Below are 10,437 nucleotides of genomic sequence, written 5' to 3'. Positions count from 1 at the left end.
AAGGTGAAATATTTCCTTTATTACTCTCGGAGCCTCGAGTGTGCATACAGGAAAGACCACATAAAACCACTTTATTTCCAAAGTGGGTGCACTCAAAGACAGAGAAGTTGATACCATCCCAAACAGAGCATAGCATAGACATAATCAGATACAATATTAGTACACCATGCCAAAAAGGGTTTCAGATGTCATATCAAAACAAAACAAAGTACCAAAACATATTTAGGTCTTTCTCACATACTGAAAAAAAAAGTTGGAGCATATTTCTAAATCAATGCACAATTTTTCAGATTTTCAATATCGCTCTTTTTCAGATTTCAGGGACAACATGACAAAATATAGTTCATGTCTACACAATGCATGTCAAAAAACATTTTCTCTCTTTCATATAGATTTCATGAGTAATGCAAATAAACGATCGATGTTGTTTTTCCTAAGTTTTCATTTCATAACAAAAATATGCAAAATTTTCAGAAAGTCAACCTTAGTCTAAAACAATTCGTGTAAAGCCTAGCATAAGAACCCCACTTACCTGGAGTTCTTAGTTTTTCAGAAATTCTCTTCAACAATGCCGTCCAAATATAAAACGTCACCTATAAAATAATCATATAATTTCTGTAAATTTTCGGCCAAACACATATCTCGATATTTAAACCTGAAATACTAAAACTTAATCTATTTAATTTCATAATACCTAAAATTCCCATAAGCATAAGTTACTATCAATATCTGCTTAATTTACTTAACATAATTTCAACTCAATCACCAGTTTATTTAAGAAAATCAAACCCAACCCAATTAAATAATGAAACAGTCGCTGTAATAAAAAAAATTACCCGGCCCAAAATAATTTAGATCCCGAGTCAAATCCAATAACATGCAAGTTTAATTTCGTAATAATTTAGCATAACCCACTCTAAAAAGAAACCAGTATGTAAAAAACCCATGATCTAAGATAAACTCAGCCCAAATAATTTTTACAATACAATATACGTTTCTGGAGAAAGAAGAAAACTAGAGAAGAGCTTGATGTCGAGGGGACAAAATATTTTTACCTAGAGAGAGCGAGAGGCAACAACGCAACGGCGACATGGTGGCTGGGAGCAGTAGCAGGGCCCCTTGGGAGGGAGAGAAAAATTGATGAGAGAGAGAGAGAGAGAGAGAGAGAGAGAAGGAGAGCACGGGGATGGAGAGAGACATAACGTGAGAGAGCAAGCTTGACGTCGACACGTCCATGTGGCTACCGAGTGTGAAGCGTGGAGGTGAGGGGCTACGGTGATTCGTCTGTGTGTATCCTTGAAACACTTAGCAACGTGGGAACCTTCCTATGGTGGTGCTGTGGCAATGCACGGGGTGGTGAGCTGAGCAAGAAAACTTGCTCTGTTTTTGTTGTATAAAAATATGGGGCCTTCGCATGGGTTGCGTCGATTTTGAATGGTGATTCTCGGTTTCGCGTGGGGTAAGAACATAGGTTGCATTGGGTGAAGGTGGTTGGGCATGGTGGCTAGGAAACAATGTTCGTGTGTGGGTTTATAATGGTTGGGTGGTGACGTCCGATGGGTTGCCTTGCGAGGAACTCAAGTGGGTCATGCATACGTGATGAGCTCAGTTTGATATTGGTGTGGTGTAACTCAGCTTGCTGTAAGGGATGACCAAGACTTACGGAGGTCTCCATGGTGGTGTAACCGGCACTATGGTAGTGCAATATCTTAGACCTAGGTGATAGAAGGGCTAAGGGGTGGTTGTTCGAGATGAAGGTTTGTTGCTCTGTTTTGGGGCTGCTGAAGGTGAAGGAGCAGTTGTGGAGACTAGTTAACAGTGGTGGAGGCTGGTGTAAAATGGGGAGATGGTAGGTGAGATCTTTACCAGTGTGAATGGAGAATGGCATCAAACTGAACGGTGATGAGAGGAGAGGGAGTACGTATGGGGAAGGTGAAACCCACAGATGAAGAGGTCAATTATGGAATGGTGTTCGAGTGGGGTGTTTGAATGAAGCTGGGGTGAAGGTTACAACAACTAGGGGTGTAAACTCAAACCGGAAAACCGGACCGAACCGGACCAGTTTTGAACCGGTCCGGTCCGGAACAGGTTTTTAAAACATAAAAATCGGCCGGTTCCGGTCCGGTTCCGGTTCCGGGATTTTTTGGACCGGACCGGACCGGTTGATTAAAAAAAATAAAAAAAATATTTTTATATATAAGTTTTATACAAAATATTTTATATATATTAAATATTAATATATATAAGTTTTATATATAATGTATAATTATAAATTTTTATGTGAAATTTTATATATAACATATATATTCATATATAAAATAATTTTTTATTATAATTTATAAATTATTACATAAAATGTTAATACTAAATCAGTAAAAGTTTATAACTAATACTAATATATAACTTATAACTATACCAATAGTCTAATATTAATACTATTATATAGTCTAATATATTAATAAAAGTATAAAACATTTTTTTTTTAAATCAAATTTTTTTTTATAAACAAATTTTTAATGACAAATTGTGAAATTTACATTTAAAAAAAATCAGAAAACCGGACCGGACCGGATCGGAAACCGGTAAAACCGGAAGTACCGGTTTAGGAGGGTAACCAGTGCGTAATCGGTTTTGAAAAATACCAAACCGGTACATACCGGTTCGGTCTTAGATTTTATCCAAAACCGGACCGGACCGGACCAGTTACACCCGTAACAACAACGTGTGAGAGGAATTTGGATGCAGAGAAAACTGAAAATCAAGGGGGAAATGGGAAGGGAAAACCATCGGGGGTGGGGAAAAAAGAACCAGAGAAAAAAATAATCTTACCTGTCTAAACGACGCCGTTTGGCACCTCTGCGGGTCTAGGTATTACAGTCACATACTTACTTTCTTCAATTAGTTAAAATTTTAAAATTTTAACAATATTAACAATATAAAATTTTAAATATGTTATTAACACTTGTTAATATTCTATGAATTAACTAATATATAATATTAATTAGTTAATTATATAGTAATTATATAAATTAATAATATAATTTTCATTTAATTTATTATCATTGATTATATAAAATATTTTTTTATTGAGTTTGTTACATAATCCACGTTAATAAGTTACTTAATTTAATTTAGTATTTTAAATAAATTTTTTTTATTAATTGCTTTAAAAAAAAAATATGCCGGATCGAATGGACTGATCGGACCGATAACTACCGGTCCGGTCTAGTCCCTATGGGGTGTTCGATTCGATATAGACCGGGACCTACCGGTTTACATCCCTAATTATTACTCTTATAAGATACGTAGTACACGTTAGTTTTAACAAAATAAGCCATTAAGAAATGAACACATATTATATAAACGCATGCCGATGGGATGCTCACTTTTTTTTTTTCTTTTTTTTGAATATTGGGATGCTCACTTTTGGTAACATTTGATCGATCGATTGATAAACCGGGGCTACCCCTGTTTTTTGAAGGTCGTTTTCGTAAAAGCGACCATTCTGTGGGCTACGGGCTACCGCTTGTTTTGTGGCTCAAATGACTCAAATACCCATACATTATTATATTATAAAGCTTATTAACACAATTAATAATGATAGGATTACTATCCTACTATTACCTATTTACTATCCAATTTGTATTTGATTTATTTTTTAATTTTTAATTTTATTTAATGATTAAGAAAATAAATATTAATAAAGTTATATATTTTTTTAATTTTTTTTAATGATTAAGGATATAAAAAAAATACTTAAAAAAAATGATAAAAAAAATAAAAAAATTTGAAATGTGCTTGGGTAGTAGATGGGTAGTACCCCTATCACTACCCTTTTAACTTAAATTATTTATTTTTAAGTTAGTGCGTAGAACACACTATCTACATAATTTAAATAGTAAAATTTGATTTGCAAGATTCAAAATCTAAAATGTATCTTTTAAATCAGATTATAATAGGTATGTACTTTACTAAATATGCTCTACACACCGACTTGAGAATAAGATTTTTCTTTTTAAATTTTAATTAATATAATTAGTTTTAAGAGAAATTAGAGATTCTTCTCCGAAAAAAATAGTAAAAATATAAATAAAAAATTGAATATATGTATATTGAAAGAAATTATTAATGGCTAGGGAACAATATAGGAATTAATTACAAACCGTTAAAGTGATTAATATAATATTTAGAGATTAATTGAAAACTGTTAGAGTGACAAGAAAAAGGGAATTAGAATAAAGTGATTAGAGTACTGTTATATTTACAAAATAATTACATAAAATAAGATTATAAATTAAAATAGTTTCATTTGATCTGTTAGATCTATTTTATAATAAAAATAAATTTATAATATAACAAATTATATCAAATCATATCAGTTTGTAAAATTATTTTTATATTATTATAAAGGGATTAGAGTGCTTGTCAGGTGGTTAGAGTATTGTTATTGGCTTCATCAAAGCCATCTTCAAAATTTGATGAAAAATATATATTTTTTTCATAATTTCAAAATCTCTATATCCATAATCAAAATAATAATATAATATTATTAAATTTTTTTTTTTCATATTTTACAATTACACTACCAAAAAAAAGTCTAATGATTAATAATCAAAAATTAAACGGAAGACATCCCAGATAATATCGGTAACTTTTTGACTGGCCTAGAATTAGATAGGAGTATTGGATTTTTTAGTTAATAATATTATATTATACTATTATACAAATAAAAATTACTATAATTTTAATCTTATAGTATTAACCCAATATGAATTTAATTGGATTATTATTTAAAGAATAAATTATTATATTACTAGACACTGTTTACGCAAGAAATAAGTTAATTTTAGTTTTTATAATAAAATATTAATTTTGTTGATGAACAATATATCTTTAAATTAGTTAAAAAAATTACTGGAACTTAAAAGTTTAAACTTTTATATTTTAATGACGTCAACGTAAATAATTTTGTATATATTTTTTTAAATTTTAAAGATGCATTTGGTTTTGATGAAACCAATTCAAATGTTCTAAATTTCATACAGTGCTGCTACATACAATCGGCGTGTGTAATCGCAGTGTAACCGACTAATGTCATCTGATAGAAAATTAAAAATAGACAAATAAAAAGAGAAGCCATCGATTGAAACTAGGAGTTTGATATTTTGCATTTCATATTTGAAAAGCTCGGAAGAAAACGGAGAAGAGGCAGAAGAAAGCTGAAGGAACCTTTGGCATTTGAGAAGCCATTGCATTTCACATTTTGCATTAAAAGGAAGAAGCAGAAGAAACATAACATTAGCGGAAAGGAAGAAGAAACATTTTTTGTTGGGCATTTCAAGAAGAAACTTTGCAACCTGGTTCCGTGAGGGCTTTTCGACGGAAAGGGAGAAGCCATTTGAGAAGCAAAATGCCCAAATCCATTTCGACGGAAAGGAAGAAGATAAACCTGCTCGCGCTATGGTTTCTGCTTTATACTTCTTGTAGCCAAGAGCATAACAACTAGCTTGGCTTCTGCATAATTTGTGATCTAGAACATATGTGCAATTACCTATTTTTTAGTTGCAAAAACCCAAGGGCCAAGGCTGTGAAAAATAATGCTTTTTTAATGTCTAAATGAAGCGACCAAACATTTGTTAAAGAGAGATGATTGCACTATGGCCAGAGCTGGAATTCCAACAAATTAGGAATTCCAACAAGTCCGATACACCACTTCGACGAATTCTTTTGCAATAGCTTCAATGAAACCAACTCTAAATCTATGAATTTTAAAGCTTATAAAAGAAAGAAGAAAAATTAAAAAATTAGAATTTGCGTAAAGCTTACGGGAAGGAAGTTAATGAAAAGATTTAAAAAAATGCTTACGGAAGGAAGTAACCTAGAATTTGCTTACGGGAAGGAAACTTAAGGAAAAAATTTAGAAAAAATTTGGAAGAAAGCTTATGGAAGGAAGAACAAAGCAAATTTGCTTTCATCTCCCCATTGTGCAGAAAATTGAGAATGAAACATACCGTTTTATTTATCTGATGTGGCGATTACAGACCGGTTATACTGGCCGGTTGCATATTAAGCATTTTTGAATTTCATAAGAGAGAGAGTACAGAAGGGTATAAAAGTCATTAGAATAAAGGAACCTTTAGTGGGAGGCTAAAATTAGTGGGCTCAACTGCACAAGGAATGAATGATTGCGTGAAGACATAATTTCAGATGCATGACACGTGCTTATAATCCGACGGTGCTATTAAACCCGGAATCTTTTTTTGTCCAGGAACAAAGTGGACAACCTTTGTGGGGCAGGCCTAGATTGGGTCACAATCAGGCAGAAATGGACGTTTTCTGAAAAAAATGTTGGAAAGGGTCCCACTGAAAGTGAGCTTTAAAGAAAGAGAAAATCAACTAATGGAGATCCCATCTACCTTCTTTTTATATGATTTTTTTTTCACATTACGTTATATAATTTTTTTTTACAATATATTATATAGAGTTATGCTACATATAAATTTTATATTCTATACACCATTTAAAAAATATATAATTTTACTTTTTTATCTTTATATTTTATATTTTATATTTTATAAAACATAAAAATAAAAAAATAAATTCACATATTTTTAAATAGTATACAAAAATTTGAGACTTATATATATAATTTTTTTATTATACAATTGAAGAATTGTTTAATAAAATATTTTATAAAAATATTCTCATTTTTAAATATATTATGAAATATATTATAAAATATATTGTATATACATCATTACACTTTTTATATTACAATATTAATAAATTAATTGAGAGACATGTTGGCTTTTTTATTAAGCAATTATTACCCATATAATTCCAAAACCAAACCATGGGCTTTTGTCCAACCACTCCATCATCCTCATCTTATATTATATTATTGGACAACCTGATCAGTTAGCTTTGTGGTCAATTTATATGCAGACCCTCCTTCTCCATTTCTTCCCAATACTAGTTCTTGTAATCCATATTCTCTCTGTATTTTCTCTCCTTTCATAGAGATCTGTAAATCATGTTAGGAAATAGGCCCCGTCCGATGATCGGAAAGCTATCGAAACTATTAGTTTCCGGTCACCGAGCCGAGTTTTTGGAGGTGGTGAAGAGTCCAAAGAGTCCATTGGACGGCCTCAAGATGCAGTCCCCAAGAGGAATAAAGAACTATGATCTTGGTGGGGTTGGCTTGGGTATTGTTGCTGCTCTTGAGAAAACTAATGATAGTGGAGGGCCGGGACACGAAGTTTTAGCAAAGTATGCTGTCTGTAGTTGCAATCTGAATCGATCCAATCCCATATCTGTAAATTCAAACAAATTTTGTGATAGATTAAAAGGAGGCTATGAAGATTTTGAAGGAGCCAATTCAGAGAACTATACATATGTGACTTGTCATGGGCCAAGCAAGTCCTTCACCAGGGTGTATTATGATGGAGGTCATGAATATGGATTAAACAGTGGGCATGAAAGAAATGATCACCTTGAATTTGATAGATGTAGCAAGAAATTGGGCAATATCAAGGACTCAGAGACAAGATCTGAGGAAACTTTTTCTGGGTATCCAACATCAGATTTTCTCAGTTCATGTCATTTGTGCAGTAAAAACCTCCACGGCAAAGACATATATATGTACAGGTAAAAAAATGATATGTGTTTCTCTTTTCTTTCCACGTCTGATCTCTCCCATGTTTCAACAGAAGAAGTTAATTTGTGGTTTAGATTCTCAAAGGGTCTAAGTTATGTGATTAATAATTCATGTTTGTGTTGGTTTTACAGAGGAGAGAAAGCATTTTGTAGCACAGAGTGTCGGTCAAGGCAGATAATGATGGATGAGCGGAAAGAACAGTGTAGATCGGAGGCATCAAGGTCTGTAGATGTTTCAAGCTCACCATACACGAGAGGCCAGATCTTCTCACCTGGGATTCTTGCAGCTTAGGCAAAAAACAGAAGGTGACGACCACAAAAGGTTGTCATCATGTCGCGGCTATTCTCTTCTACTCTTCTCTATACACACGAGAATTAATAGAAAATTAAACCAATCCAGGAAATTTTATTGTAAAAGTAGAGCATATCATGTAGTATATATATAAACTTCGATGAGAAATATATGAACTGTAGAAGAGTGAACTATATATGAGATCCACTGAGTCTTGAGCTTCAATGGCGATAATGAAGCTCACAAACATATGTAAAGAAATGGCAGAAGATGAAGGGTTCAGTTCTGAACCGGATTTCAAGAACATTTGAAACTTTCGAAGGACCAACAGATATATGCCTTAGAGATAAATGTTATCCATCAACAGCCCATTAGAGATATATGCATACTGCTTAAGACTGATGATATTGTTTTAAGCAATGTGCATGTGTATTGAGAAATTACAAAGAGTCCGTTTGGATTGAAATATGAGTTGAGATTCTTGTTTGGATTGAGAGATGAGATGAGTTGAAATAATTTGTGAATAATAGTGAGGTTTGTGAATTAAAATATGTGAATAGTAATAAATAATATTGAGATGATCTCAACTCATCTTTTAATCCAAACCGGCATCGAGCCTTGTAATTTCTCAATGCACATGCACACTGCTTAATGTTTTGGTAATCTGATCAAGATCAGTTAAGAAAACCAACGTGCAAGAAATCAAAAGAAAGTTCCCATGGACCGAACTCTTGGATTTGCTCTGAGGGTAATTACAACCAACAAAGAAAATAAAGCAAACCAACCAAACTACCTATTTAGAGAGAGAAGCATACATAAGAAGAAAATCTTGCAAGTTCAACCATTAAAGTTTATAAAAACAGTTCCAAGTAAAAAGGATATTGATAAAAAAAGAAAAAGTTCGAAGCTTATCCATCGTAGATATCCTGACTAGCTGCAGCAGAACATGGCTGCCTGCTTAAGGGAATATTGGCCATGCTGATGCATAAGGGCTTGTACAGCCCCCATTCTGCTTAATGCCATTTGTCGTTCATAGGCTGCACTGTGAGCGGCTCAAAGACCTGGCATATGTGCAGCAGTAGGTAGGGGAAGAGTTGAAAAAATCAAAAGAGATGTGAAAATACTAATGAATACAGTACTTTCAAGAAAAAATCGAAGTTAATGAAAAGTACGTAAACCATTTTAAAAATACAATAAAAGACCCGCATTTGTCAATTATTTATTTAGTAAATAGAGTTAAGTAGGGCTGGCGGCCGCGGCCAGTCGGTCTTCCCCCACCCTTCTTGTGATATCCTATATGATAAGAATAATAATAAGAGGTGTATGAGATTTCGTATTACTTGAAAATAAAATTTTTTTACTCTTTATAAAGTTTTAAGAGCATTCTTAATGGGTTATAAACCCATATTTCTATATAATTTAAAGAAAATAATCTAAAAGTGGCTCCCAATGGATTATCTATTTCATCTGTATTTTCCAATTGACTACAATGTTACCGCTACATCTAGTGGTAACTGTTCACAGTTCTAAATAATTCTTTAATCATTTCTCTCTCATCTACTCATCTCCCAAACTGTAACGTCCCAAACCTGGGTGGCTTGGAGAATTACTACCTGTCACTTATAAACATATTTCCCAACACAACTAAAATAAATCTAAAAAAAAAAACTTTATTAGCAAAACTCAATCTCATGTCTTCTAAATAAACACCCTGAAAACTCCACAAAGCCATTACTGCAATACAACAAAAATAAACTAAGGAGTCCACAATCTCCCGGTAGTCATAACAAACCAAACTGAAAACTTAACAAGTCTTACTAGATCCAAGATAAAATTAAATCGAAGAGACATTAAATCTGAAGGACATCAGAATTCCTTCTTTTAACATCCCCTCCTCAGCTTAATCATGCTCACCAAACAAATCCCGGTCCTCAGTTAGACTATCCACATCATCTGAAAATATTATGAAGAAAGGGGGTGAGTTATCAACAACTCAGTACGCAGATGACATATGCTAGTGTGCAAATATGAGCATTTATAAAGTACAATATGTAGAACAAAATGTTTTCCAGAGTTATCATGCAGAACAAAATATGTTTTCAAAAGTAACAGAGCGATGATTTTAAGACAAGTAAAAACTCATAATACTTTGGCATAACATAAACTGAGCATCATCATCACATCAAAACAGAGCATCTTACAGAGCAGAGACCATGTTTCACTCCTGTGGTAGGGTTGTGCTAATCCCGATGGCCAAACCGGGTAGAGACAAAGGTTAAATCTTTCTCTTATTCTTCTCGGAGCCCCGAGTGTGCACACAGGAAAGACCACAATAAAACCACTTTGTTTCCAAAGTGGGTGCACTCAGAGACAGAGAAGTTGCTACCAACCCAAATAGAGCAGAGCATAACAGAGTAGAACAAAGACAGTCAGATACAAAATCAGTACACCATGCCAAAGGTTTTCATATGCCATATCAAAACAGAACA

The 10,437-nt window shown here is 33.2% G+C and overlaps 1 protein-coding gene across 1 annotated transcript; it reads left to right on the top strand.

Moving 5' to 3' along the window:
- The first annotated feature begins 6,895 nt into the window (after nt 1-6,895).
- Nucleotides 6,896-8,430, top strand: LOC108980929 (FCS-Like Zinc finger 13-like). The gene is made up of 2 exons (XM_018951989.2): nt 6,896-7,647; nt 7,789-8,430. The coding sequence occupies exons 1-2, from the start codon at nt 7,034-7,036 to the stop codon at nt 7,946-7,948; spliced, it is 774 nt and encodes a 257-aa protein (XP_018807534.2). The 5' UTR covers nt 6,896-7,033; the 3' UTR covers nt 7,949-8,430.
- Nucleotides 8,431-10,437: the final 2,007 nt, after the last annotated feature.

This window comes from Juglans regia, chromosome 10, assembly GCF_001411555.2.
Source record: "Juglans regia cultivar Chandler chromosome 10, Walnut 2.0, whole genome shotgun sequence".
NCBI classification, from domain to species: Eukaryota; Viridiplantae; Streptophyta; class Magnoliopsida; order Fagales; family Juglandaceae; genus Juglans; species Juglans regia.
Note: the sequence above shows the minus strand (reverse complement) of the source record. Positions and strands in the feature narration are given on the sequence as shown.